This window comes from Lingula anatina, chromosome 2 (genome assembly GCF_051362555.1).
Source record: "Lingula anatina isolate TDL-2025a chromosome 2, LinAna3.0, whole genome shotgun sequence".
NCBI classification, from domain to species: domain Eukaryota; kingdom Metazoa; phylum Brachiopoda; class Lingulata; order Lingulida; family Lingulidae; genus Lingula; species Lingula anatina.
This window is the reverse complement of record NC_141768.1, coordinates 24929364-24942928: the sequence shown is the minus strand read 5'-3', so window position 1 is coordinate 24942928 and position 13565 is coordinate 24929364. Positions and strand designations below refer to the sequence as shown.

The following is a 13565-nucleotide window of genomic DNA, read 5'->3' as shown; positions in this document are numbered from 1 at the left end:
TGTTCTTATTTTGTTTACCTTGGGGAGGAGGTGGGATCTTTTGATGCTGCTTCCAAGACCCAAATGAAAATTGTCAAAAAAGGGGGGTTATTTCAGGAGACTAAGAAATATTCATAAATCCAAGTGAGGTAGAGTTTACTGTTAAGTGATGAGGATGAAACTATGTGCTGAAAATGTTGTCTTAAAAGTTACATGCAAAGCATAGTAAATTCATACTTTTCTTCAGTAGATGGTAATTTGACAGAACTGGAAAGAAAAGAACCATAAAGATGTCCATAAGTAATTAATTTCACTTTCTATTCATTACCGCATTGCACTCGCTAGTCTGCAGGTATTTCTGACCCCCTTCCTCCAACATCCTGTGTCTGGAAGGTTTTTAAAAGTTCTTACCACAACTTGAATTAAACTTCTTTAGATTTGGACTATGTTAAGAATAGATTTAATTCTGATAAATGGGCAAAAGACAATAATAATAATAAATAAATCTTGATAATAAATTAAAAAAGTCTAGGATTACATATTTATATGTACACTTTATTGAGCAAATGCTGAACATCACATCACACCTGTACATTGTCTGCTCTCAGGCAGCAGTGAAGAAACCATTGTATTTACATTTACAACAAATGTGATTTACTAAATTTAAGCAACACCTAGTTAAGCTGGTGCCAGCTTCCATTGATCTTGAGAACAGTTTTTAAGTACTAAACCTTAATTCACCAATAGATTAGTCAATACAGAGAGAGAATTTGTGATGAATAATAGAAAGGGATCAATACTAGCAACAATGGATTTTAGACAAATGACTTCTCAACACTGGTACTTCTTTTACTTCAGCTGACATCTGTTTATTATTATGCCCTTGTATTGTAAAGTATAGTTTGAGCAGGCAGTTTCTAATATAAAATATCTTTTTGTATAAAATGATTGTGAGAGATAAAATGTTTCTTTTGATAATTTAATTTTGACTCATGCAGATCAGTCTATTACAAGTTTGTCCTAATCACTCTTGATATCCTTGCAACTTGAGTGTGGACGGGTAGCGTGTGCGTACGGTGAGACACTTCCCGTTATCGATGAACAAACTATTAGCCTTGATGGAGATCTCTTTCTCCAGGGCCATCCTGTTGTCTTGAAGATCCTTGAGCGAGTTTTCTGCTGCATTCAGCTGTTCCATTAGGGCATCCACAGACTGGGCAATTTCCTGAACTTCACCAACAAGCCTGAAGCAGGGAAAAAGATTCATGATTTTTAGAAATTAATTTAAGTTTGATTTTTTAAAACTTCTTCCTTTATTTGTTTTTTTATTTTTGAATTACTTTCATTAGTTTGTTACCTATGTTTTCAGCAAGGGAAAGTAATCTTTGTTTACCGTGTGACTTATCAAGGTGGTTAACTAAATCAAGTTTATGTTGCATACTTATTTACCATGCTATTTATTTATATTTCTGTTAGGGAAGGTAGATTGTTATTTGGTTAGGGGTATTTACTCAATCTCAAAGTGGTATATTTTATACAACAATTTAATTTACAAAAAAAAATTAATAATAATAATAAGATAATTAAAATTAAGATGCCAAAAGCCAATTTTTTTCTTTTCTTTCTTTATTCTTCTTGGGTCAGTTGTTAAGCTCTTACTTGTATTGCACTGGATCTCTGCAAAGCTCCACTCCAGGTCTGAAGGTCCTGTTGTTCAGTCTGGTCTGGGCAACCTTCATTGGGTTCTCCTTGTTGCGAATAGCCTGCTTCATGGCAGCAATGTTACGCTCCTGCTGAGCAATCTCATCACAAATCTGAAAAAAGCAAAAGACATTGACATCAATATTGCATCAAGATTATTTTTAGGATGTATTATCTATATCATTATCAGTGTTTCTTTTACTCTTATTATTTTAATTTCACTATTATTATTATTATTTTAGACTGTGACCTCCTGACATTTAAACTATAATAATAAAGATATAAAGATTAACATGTTGATGAAAAAGAAACTTTCTATTCAAGATGGACAAGGAAAGTGTAATAACTATTTTATTAAAAAAAATAATAGATACAGAACCTACAAAAACTTATGAAATTAAGGAAATCACTTACCTTGCTCAGATTTTCTTCCATCTTCTGTTTGGCATCCTGCATTTCTTGGATTCTCTTCTGGAAGGCCACGTCCACAGTGTCAGATTGCTCCCGCATGTCTCTGGATGTGTCCTGGAGCACGTTATCAATCAGTGTGCGCAACTGGATAGAAGCCATGCGCTCATGCTCAGCACGCACAATGTTGTCATGGGTGAACTGGGCCCAAGATTCAGGGGTTGACTGACTGTAACATATGACAGGGTAATTTATTAATCAAGAATATACCTGTTTAACATACTAGATTAAAACAGACTTGGTGATACACATTGGCATTTAATTTCTGATTCTACAGATTTGGTGATGCACATTTAATATTTAACATTTATTTTCTGATTCTAAATACAATGTTTTTTTTTTCTGAATTTGATACATTTGACTTACATTTCTTCAAACTTGGCAGAGCCGGCATAGAATTGTTTGTGGGTGTGTGTGTTCCTCAGGGCACCACTAGCCGTGTCAATCTGAAAGGCCTCCAATTTATCACTCCAGTCCATCTCTAGGTTCTGCTTAGCATCACGGTTAGCACTGGAAAGTGGAAAATAAATGGTAAGATTCTACTCTTTTAAGTTGAGTAAATTGCAAATTGATTCATTATTTAGCCTCTGGTTTATCACATAAATCTGTTGAAATGATGGGTGGAATGTCTCCCCAGAGAAATTAACTTACCTTATTTGTTTTTCCGCTTGTGTTATGGTCTTTCTAAGGAGATCTTGAACATTGTTTATGATTTCTACTTCCTGTAAGGAAAATGAAACTGCTTTTACGAAATCTGTAACGCTCAAAACTTTGTCATTTTAAAAACTATTAAACAAAATAATACTACAACTGGCCCATCTATGATTTGCTAAAGTTTAACAACTATATTCAAGGGAATTATAAACAAATTCATAAAGAAATAAAAGTAAGGATTCTTATCAGCCCATCCATCCATTCATTAAAAGTAGAATTCCGAATGAATGAATGGGCTTAAGAAAAACGAAATAAATAGGTAGCGCTTTATTATAATTGATATACATATTACATCCTTGTACAAATTATTATTTAAAATGTTATCTTACCTTAAGTAAAGCCAGTTCTACTTCATCCTGAACCAAATCAATTGTCTGGCGCCTCTGCCTGGCGTTTAAGTTGTCCGTGGAGATGTGAAGAGGAATTTCTGTGGCAGCCAAAGCATTTTCAAGTCGCTTCTTTTGAGCAAGCATCAAATCAGTCTCTGCAATGATGTCCTGAATCTCACGATTCAATTCAAATTTCCAAAAATTGATATCATGGACACGTTCCTGTAGTTTCTTAGTAACATCGTTTTGTGTTCTGTTCGTGGTCGCTTCCGTCTCCTTGTCCGTTCTCTTTCCCTCGTGCCTCACTCTCTCTGCGTTGTCGCGATCGGCAAACGACTGGTAATATTTAGCATAATTACTTTCATGCCATTCGGGAGGGTTGTATTTAGCAGCTCTGTAACCCATGGTCGCGATACCAAGATCATTGCCTGTATTGCCTGTATACGTAGTTTCCATACGAACCGGGTTGACTTCAGTAACAACCGTGGGCCTTTCGGGAGGCATCTCCCTGCTTGCTAATCCTACCTGTGCTTCCATTACAATGTTTCTAAATGTCACAGTTAGTATCTAGATATCTACCTCACACGTTGAAATGGCTCCTCTTCTTTCTGTCGTTTAGATGTCTTGTCGGCACAACACGAACTATTGTAGTGCTGTTGTGGGTTGAATCCAGGTGTATTAAGCCGAGTTTGTTTACCGTCACCAAGGAGCGCGAGGTCGATATGGTCCTATTCTATGACGTCACGCACACCTACCACAACAATGATTGCGTCGCGCAACACCTTTTCCACCTTCACTCTGGCTATTCTTGGACAAATTATTCGAATTCGTATTATTGGTCCAAGGGCTGTTGTAGATTGCTTTTAGGATTACACACGCCCGCACCCCTTAACCAATGAAATTTCAAATTTGCAATATTGATAATATGATAGGCCTAATAATAATAATAATAATAATAATAATAATAATAATAATAATAATAAACCAATAAATAAATCAGAAGTTTTTTTTTAAGAGAATGTTGGACATCAAAGATGTTATAAAGTGGAATGTAATGCATGTACTTCGTAAAATGAACACAAGTGCTGGAACGCATTTAATAAAACCAGAGCCTTCTAGTTTACTTTGGTGCTGGACTGAGGAATCATAAAATTATTTCCATTTCATTTTGTCTTATTCTATTATATTCTACTCTGCTTCTTAATTAATTTCTATTTGTTTTTATTTTCCTTTGTTTTTTTTAAATTCCCATGATTAAGGGCATGATAATTATCAAAATAAAAACATGCTACTTTTTGTAATTAAAATGTTACAGAACGGATTGATAGCCTATATATATATATTTGCCTCTCAATCAAATTCCAATCTTGCCAAGTCTTACTTGGAACATGCATGGTATATCATTGCTTCAATAGCATATTTTTTTATTATTCATTTTATTATTACTTTTTCTATTGTTTCTTTAAAATTTTTAACTCTGTATGCATAGGCATTTTGCGTTGCATCGGTCGACAACAACAACTAAGGTCTACATTTTACGGGGTGACGCCCCCGAAGAAAGATAGGAGCACTAATAAATAAAATTTTCAAGCTCCAAATGATATATTACGATAGGCCTAAGGGCTGTGCGTCCGGACGTCAGCTTCCCCCCTTTCTTAAAAAAAATGCACTGAGACGCCGCTGCATCACAATTATATAAAACGTTTATTTTGGCTTGAATTTACTTTTCTGCATGCAATTATTTAAATCACAACTATCTATGGCTTAACGGCAGACTGCAAATTATTACTGCGAGGGTCAGGAGGGTAGGGTTCATGCAAATTGTACACATTAAAACCGACCTCTGTGACGTAGTACTTAATCTTGGATGGGTTTGGCGAACCATGCCGTCGGTTTGTGTATGTTATCACAAGCCACCTGGTGGCGCGAAGTGCATTGTGGGAAAAAGCACATTGTAAACACCCGGGAACAGGGTAAGTTGTTTTGCTTCGCAAGCGGCCATTTTGTGGCGTGTTTTCTCTCGCTATGTCCACGTTGCAAAAGCCTACGGACCACGACGCATGGGCCTTGCTGGCCCTTCGGTCAGCACCAGCAAGTCCATCAAGAATGCGATGGAGCCCTGGGCCTCATGGAACTGCTATCGCGCGATTAGAAGGCAGAGACTTCGAATTTTTGATGCGTCAAAATCGTATCTCGATCGGTCGCAATAGTAGCAAAGGGGAAGTGGATGTAAACATGGGTCATTCAAGCTTTATATCCAGAGTTCACTTGGAAATATTTTTTGACGATTCTAATTTCTTCATGGTGTGTAATGGGAAGAATGGTGTCTTTGTGGATGGAGTGTTTCAGAGAAAGGGAGCACCGCCTCTTCAGCTCCCGAAAACGTGAGTACTACTGCTATTATGATTGTCTCAGCTGATGTAAGTGGGATTATGCCGGCGTGTTTTATTTAGCATTTGTCAATATTTTTTTATTCTCTGTATTGTAATTGAACCCAAGGTATATTCGATGTTCAACAGGATTGCAGCTCAGCCCGCGATCTTGCTTTAGATGAGCAGTTTTTACCGTCAAAACATACCCTGGGTAACCATGTGCTCGAACCAATATGGCGTCTATGTAAACAAAATTTAAGGATGCTTGTATAGAATAGGGTAAGCAGGTTGTACTCATCCTACAACAAACACCATTGTAGAACGTCTTATTTGTAAACAAAACAGATCTGTCAATTATTATGTTTTGATTATATTTGCGATAAGGTATTTATGTGAACAATTTCATGGTAATTGTGGTACATTAGTTGTATTTTCACCTATTATAAAAATGCACTATGGAATTTTGCTTTACAAAAATTACATGCTTTTTTGTGTCAGTTATTATTTGAGTATCATATTTGTTAGCCAGAATTGAACAAGAGAGAGATTTAGCCTGTTTTTTTCTCATAATTTTCAGTTTAGTTTTTATTGGCAAAAACTTCTGTAGATAGTTTTCATATTGTTATATTCTTTTATTTATAGTTATTCTGGATTATGAAAAAAGGGGGAAAATCGGTCATGTTAAATGATTTTTTAGATGTTTTTGATAACAATTAAGTGTTATATTGTACAGCTTACATTATGCAATCTGAAGTTGATTGTCAGTTGAAGATTTACAAAGTAATTACCTCCGCCAAGGAGGTTATGTTTTCACCCCTGTTTGTCTGTTTCTTTGTCTTTCATCAACTTCAGGCCTCAGAAACGATAATTGCCGTTGCTGAGCACGAGCCTGAGATTCCTGAGCGCAAACGCCAATATTTACGAGCCGCACCTCAGATTCACAAGCACAACGTAAAGCCAACGAACACAAACTCGGGGAATCTGAGGCTCGTGCTAGGAAACGCCTAATCCTTTTTTGAGGCCTGAACTTAATTCAAAAAGTTATGGACCGATTTTGATGAAATTTTCAGGAACTGTCAGAAGTGGGCCAAGGAAAAATGATTAGTTTTTGGTGATGATCCGGACCAATAATCAATCAATAATCAAAAATTGCTGCCTTGGTGGAGGGCTGTGCTCTCGGAGTGCTTTTCTAGTTGGATTTTACAAATGTTGTGTTAAACTGTTGCTTTGAATTTTACCTCTCGTTTTAGGTGTGTTATTCGGTTCCCCAGCACCAACATCAAGATCATGTTCCAGTCATTGGTTGATGACAGCCTGCCTGCAGAACAAATTCGCCTTCCTAGCCCACCAAAGCCCAACCCCATGCCCCCATTGAAGATAAACATTCCAGAAAATGATGCTAACTTCAATAGTCCCTGCCCCTCACCTACAGCAACAATAAGGTGAGAAAAGTGTGGACCAGAATCAACATATTGTGATAAGTTAGACTGCGTAAAATAATTTCTATTTGTATTTGGTGACCAAGAAAATAATAAAAAACAATAAAGAAAAATTAGTTCACCTGTTTTGGAAATGAAAAGTGTTAAAAGATAAGGTTTGCAGAAAAATGCAGAGAGTGATATTGATTTTAGAGAAATCACTGGCTCAAATTATGGACATAGAGATATGAAATAGTACCTAAATTTATTAGATTTGTTAATTGCTTTTGAGTAATTACTTTCTACTCCTCTTGTCTAGGTACCTGGATTTTGAACCTCATTCTTAAGGCATTATTCTCACCAATGTTATATTGTATGATGTTGAAATGTAGGCTGCTGTTTGATGATTGGGCAGGTGGCCCAAATGATATACAAACTTGTGATTGCCTTACAAGTTGGCTGTTCCACTCTCTTATTGTAGTTTGGGAGGAGTATATATAAAATGTTAAACCCCATGTGTCTATTCAGAATTTGTACTAGTTTACAAACAATTATTGATAACATTATTGGTATTTGCCTGTACTAAATACTGCTGGTTACAATCTGAGGCAGGAACTTTAAATTCTACTGGTCTTTCATTCCACTACAGTCTGTAAACTTGCTGTTTAAAAGCAGTAGTCATGATAAAGTTTGGGAAGAAGCATGGTTCTTCCATGCTTTGTTCTTATTGGTTAAGTTTATATGGATAATTTTTAGGTTCATGTATGTTTAATTTTTTATGTGTGTCTGTTAGAGCCAAATCAGGTTTTATAGTTTATAGGCTGTTGCAGATAAAATCTAAAATGCAGAAGAAATTGCCATATTGTTGGCTGTGCAGATGTTTTACATGAAAATAAGTCCTCTTTACACACGGATTACCATAATATGCTTCAAATCCAGAAAGAAATTTAATTAGTTTCTACAAAGGTTTTAAATTGCTCATTTGTTTGTTATGTTGTATTTTATATTGATTTGTACTATATACCTCAGAAAAGGTCACAACAAGAAAAGTAAAGTTTTAAATCTCAAATATTAAATGCCAGCTGTACTGAATGAACATGCCATTCCAGTTCTGACCTTTGAGATGTTATTGAATTTACTGCAATGGTGGGGTTACAAGTAGTGCAGATGCAGGGTAGCTCAGCAACTTATGTAAACTACTAAATGTCAGTGATACATGGATTCCTGTGCTTGGATGCACAGTAGAAGCCCTAGCTGTCACTGTTACAGCACCACAATTGGCTTTGAATATAATATAATAGCTTAATGAGGATATGCATATGTATTCTGAAAAAACAAAGTGAAATCTCCTTTTTAAATTCAAGGTAATAACTTGGTCTCTACTGGTACAGCTAGGGACCATTCCTACAGATATTTGGATTGATCCATCTCCCTGGGGAGTCTCACTATGTTGCTATTAACTTAACCAGCTTAAATGTCTGTCACGCCTAGGAAAGCTGTTAGGGGGTAATTATCTTTATCCCCTAGCTGATTCAGTAGGCGTGACAGACATTTAAGACTGTAAGTTGATAGCAATTTAGTGAGACTCCCCAGGGAGTTAGACCAATCCAGATGGATTGATCTAGGCATGGGAACCCAGTCTTAGTTAGAGATCAAATATGTTGTAGTCATGCTGGTGTATTAAAAGGAAGTTTGAGTTTTTTTTAGTACTGCAACTTTCAGCATTGTTTATTTTAGTGCTGCAAACTCCTGTCCAACCAGTCCACGTGGTGGTACAAGTCATCGCCTTAGTTTTGTGCCAGACCTCCAGATGGCAGCTGCGTATGCTGCAGCTCATCCAAGAGAAGACAAGGACAATGGAAGCAGTAGTAGCATCCCACCCCCACCAGTCAGCAGTGGTAGTGGCAGCCCTAGAGATGAATCTAAACCTCCATACTCATATGCTCAGCTTATTGTTCAGGCAATCACGTCGGCCCCAGACAAGCAGTTAACCTTGAGTGGCATCTATGCCTATATAACAAAGAATTATCCATATTATAGAACAGCAGATAAAGGATGGCAGGTACATAGTAGAAATTATTTATAAATAAGTAAAGGATGTAGTGAATGTAAATGTAATTACCTTATTTGAAGTAGAATTTCTTGATTTTCCTTAAATCAAAATTAGTCAGAAAATTCTTAAAGGTAGAGTCACTGAAAATAGACCACAGGTGAAAGATGTGAATTCTCCCTCATTTTCTTCAGAATTCCATAAGGCATAATCTTTCCTTGAACCGATATTTTGTAAAAGTTCCTCGGTCACAAGAGGAGCCTGGGAAAGGATCCTTCTGGAGAATCGACTTGGCGTCTGAGGCCAAGCTTACTGAACAAGCCTTTCGTAAAAGGCGACAACGGGGCGTGCCCTGCTTTAGAACACCTTTTGGAGGACTGTCTACCAGGTAAGTTGTATATCAATTATCCCATTTTAATTATATGTTAATAAACAATCTTTCCTTGGAGAAGAAAATTGATTACAAAAACCTGCTCATAACACCCCATTCCACGGCTAGGAGTGGATCTCAGTACTTAGATATTATGTTTAATCATCTCCTCAGGTCTGCCCCTGCTTCCCCCAGCCATGTTAGCGGTACTTACACTCCAGACAGTTTATCTAGAGAAAGTAGCCCTATACCAGAAGGGAGTAGCGAGTCCACGGAAACACCTCCACCAGCTAATCCTACTGCTAACCAGACAGTTCTGACGCTATCACAACAAATCAGATACACACAGTCTGCACCAGGTTCACCAGCTGGTAAGTGATAGAAGTCATTTTAAGAGTTGTTTAATTTCCATCTATATTAGACTGCCAGACATCAATCAATATGTTCACCAGTGACAGTTTATACAGCACAATGCCTATTTTATGTAATGCAACTAAGGTATATTAAAAATAAGATAAGTTGATTAAATATAAAAAGATTTTTAGATATAAAAAATGTTTGTGGATTTATTATACGAACAGAGATCTGGTCCATTTTTTAAATTATATTTATTTATAGGAACGCCAAGGGTTATGTCTCCTATGAACTTTGCTGTCCCCCCACAGACAGTAAGCAGTGCTGTACATCAGCTGCCGACAGTGATCACAAAGCCCAAAGTGTACATATCACAACCAGCTCACTCTGCAGCAGTTTCAAGTACAACTAATGGACCACTTATGGCTAATGGAACACATCATGATGTCAAAAAAGAAGGTAGGTTACATATTGCTTTTATAACCCTTTCAATAAAGTTTTTATGCAGGGAAATAGGTTTTAATTTGTCTCTTCTGTTCAGATAGTAAAAAGGTAAATTGTTTCTAAATGAAAAATATTTTTACTACATTGTGGGGTCAGTTACATGATCAAGGTCCTCTTTTGAAGGATTGAAACATCAGAAAAGAATGTCTTTGTCTTTTAAGCCCTTACGAAGAAGTCCTATAGAATCCTATAGGATCTTTTAGGATCCTATAAGACCTCGTTAGGGAGAGATGATCTACTTTTCACCAATAATAATAATGGAGTAATTAAAGAAAGTAATTAAAGAGTCTTTGCACATATCTTGTTATATGGTTTTAAAGATTTTAGGTGGTATGTGCACACCCCTCGTGTTATTTTAGTTTGGGGTTAACTTGTTTTGATATTAAAAGTTTTTGATAGGCAGTCTCCCTTCCAGAAGAAACTGTGGCAATTTGTTGTAAATATATTTGGAAAGTTAACAAGAAATTGTTATCTCGATGCTCCAAAATAAATTTCTATTTTATATTTTCCTAACTTAAAAATTTTTTTTTCAGTTCATGATGTAATTGTTCAGATATTTACTGTCCTTTTCTCTCTTAGTAGTGACTGTTGTGACTCCTGGTCAGTCACAACAGCAGACGTCACAGATGATAAGACAAATGGTCAGCAACCAACAGGGAATTCAACCTTCGAACATTGGGATGACGCCAGTGAATGCTGCTGGTCAGCAGCAGCATGTGTCATTCCCTGGGTCTGTGTCCTCTACCTCCCAGTCCAGGATATCCCCTTTTCAACCCCCGAGTCACCCTCCCAGTCAATCTACAGCACCACAGTATCAGCAGCCTACAGCCCCTTTGCAGCAACCTCTGGTAGGCATATAGCTTGTTGGACACTTTTAAAAGAGAAATGTCTGAAGTGATTAACAGCTCCATTTTAGTCAGTACAAGAAAGTGTTATCTCATCTCAATACTCATAAGTTACTGTTTTATTTCTCCCTAAATTTTTTAATGCTGTAAAAGATTAATGATAATTATACTTATTGTCTAGAATGATAAACAGCTTCTTTTTAAAGCTTCGTTCACATGGAAAGTCTATTTTCTAAAAATCTTTTTTCTATTCGCAGTATATCTTGTGATCACAGTCTGTGCCATGAATATCCCACGGCGTAATTACTGGCAGCGCGAGCCAGTTGCTTCCAAAGCTGTAATTAATTCTCAGCTGTGCTCGGAGGAGATTCTGATACCTTGACGCATGCGCAGTAGGAAGTTAGAAAGTTAATGGCGGTCGTGGTTGCTTTGAAAAATGTGTTCGTCGATTTTGTGCATCAACAAGACGTAGAAGATGAAGGAGCTACACACACAACAGATAAGAGTGCAACCGTCATGATCCGATGGCAAGCGATACGGCAACGGAGGATGAGATTTTATAGAATGCGAGCACAGCCGAGAATTAATTATAGCTTTATAGAATAACTGGCTTGCGCTGCCAGTAATTACGCCGCGGGATATTCAGGGCACAGACCGTGATCATAAGATACCGCGAATAGAAAATAGATTTTTAGAAAATAGACTTTCCATGTGAACGAAGCCTTAGTCGGTAATGTACATGTTTATAGGGAATACATCCAGGAGTAATATTTTATGTTCTGTTAAATTTGTTTGTGGTTGGTGTTGCTTTTCTTCCTGCTATGCCACGAAGGGAGTAAATAGAAATACTGTAATAATCTTCTGTGCCGGATTTGAGATTAACTGGGTTTTTGGTTGGTTGGTTCTAGATAAGCAGTGGCAGCGCGTCAGCTATGGGGCAGGTGCCTGTGTCCACAGCATTTGTGAAGAGAGCCCTGGATGTAGATTCAAGTGGGAGATCTGAACCAGAATCAAGTTCAGAGGCAAAGAAAGCAAAAGTTGAACAAGACGAAAATAAAAACTGAGGTTTGCAGCAGGCCCTATTTTATTGAAATTGATGTGGAAGTCTTATGGAATCCAATGCCATTCCAGTTGTGACAAGATGTGGACACACCTCCTCATGAGCAGTGTCAGTGGACAGTACAGACAGTGTTGTGTATGCCAGCAAGTGTCCTACTTAATTCTAGCTTCAGCTTCTGTACAGTTTATAGAATTACAAAAGTGCTCAGAATCAAATAATTGAAAACTGTTGCTAAGGACAATGTACTCTCTGAACAGAGATCAATATTCACATATACATGAACTCTGATGGTCCCCCTTCCAGTTTGCTCTGTTTGGTTTTATCAAAATTCAGCAGCTCAATTACTGTCTTTGTTATGTATGCCTGCATAAGAACAACATTTTGTTTGAATTTTCTTGCGCTATGTGTAAACAACTATACCAAAGAAAGGTCAGTTTCAGTTACCCTAAGTTGTACTAGGTGTCCTGGATATGGAAAGTGTAGTTGCTCTGGCATAAAGGGAGGCTGGACAAAGATGGGGGTAGTCAAGTCCCTGATCAAAGCATACAGCAGAGTGAACATGTGCGTGTGTAAGAAAAGAAGTGTAGTTGTTTTGTACAAGTCAGTCATTGCCAAGCTTAGTTGTGTAGATGGATACTGTGTTGGTGAAGTGTGTCTGAGAACTGGACAGATCAGAGGAGATGGTGTTAGGTAGAGGAATAATTGTTGCAAAGTAACAAAAATTGGGATAATTGATATGAGGGGGAATGGCAAAATGTACCACCTGTACATGAAGGGAGGGAATAGAAATGTTTGTACATTGCAAATGATTTAGTTAGAAGCAGTTTAACTGTATGCACAATATAACCCTGGAATGTATCTTTTACTTGTACAAATCTTATACCAACAATGCTTGTTTTATACAAAATACAATGATGCATTTTTAGAATGTTAATGTATCCTTTTTATGATGTTTAACCAAGTCTGGAAATTGGTCGGTTTATGCAGAAGAGATTATAATGTATTGTTATTATTCTCCTGGTTTGATGGGACTGTGCAAACTTATTGGTAGTGTGAGTATAAATAACAGTATTATTGAAATTTCTTGAAACAAAACATTTCAGAAAAACAAGATCCCTATGATGTAGAATGTCTTTTAAGACTTGAATGTGGAAACATTTTTTTGAACAAGAAGGGATAACATTGTTATGAATATACATTTAATGTAGTGGTATGGTGGTGTAAAGCATGTTGCTAACCTGCTGTCATACAGTGGCATAAAGGATTTGTTGTACAGTTTATACCCTGTTACTGTATGTCATTAATTTCAGTGAATATTTCATGATAACAAGGCCTGTTCAATGTTTATTATATAAAAAATAAAAATAACCCAAAGTGAATAAATGTTTTTCTTTCTTTTTC

General features: G+C 36.8%; 2 protein-coding genes across 4 annotated transcripts; one reads left to right on the top strand and one right to left on the bottom strand.

The window, feature by feature from the left end:
- Window positions 1-513: 513 nt before the first annotated feature.
- On the bottom strand, window positions 514-3911 carry LOC106165544 (tektin-4). Its single transcript, XM_013543761.2, has 6 exons — window positions 3192-3911; window positions 2800-2870; window positions 2515-2658; window positions 2095-2317; window positions 1639-1793; window positions 514-1223 (listed from the first exon to the last, which is right to left on the bottom strand). Exons 1-6 carry the CDS (start codon window positions 3726-3728, stop codon window positions 1004-1006), a joined length of 1350 nt encoding a protein of 449 aa, XP_013399215.1. The 5' UTR covers window positions 3729-3911; the 3' UTR covers window positions 514-1003.
- Window positions 3912-5148: 1237 nt separating this feature from the next.
- Window positions 5149-13547, top strand: LOC106165541 (forkhead box protein K2). Of its 3 annotated transcripts, none has more exons than XM_013543755.2 (8): window positions 5149-5575; window positions 6814-7005; window positions 8719-9043; window positions 9226-9419; window positions 9576-9772; window positions 10020-10214; window positions 10842-11107; window positions 12013-13547. In XM_013543755.2, exons 1-8 carry the CDS (start codon window positions 5217-5219, stop codon window positions 12166-12168), a joined length of 1884 nt encoding a protein of 627 aa, XP_013399209.1. In that variant the 5' UTR covers window positions 5149-5216; the 3' UTR covers window positions 12169-13547. The 3 variants fall into 3 exon arrangements, with proteins under 3 accessions (XP_013399209.1, XP_086860423.1, XP_013399208.1); XM_087004297.1 differs by having other exon boundaries at window positions 10020-10218; XM_013543754.2 differs by having other exon boundaries at window positions 5150-5575; window positions 10839-11107.
- Window positions 13548-13565: the final 18 nt, after the last annotated feature.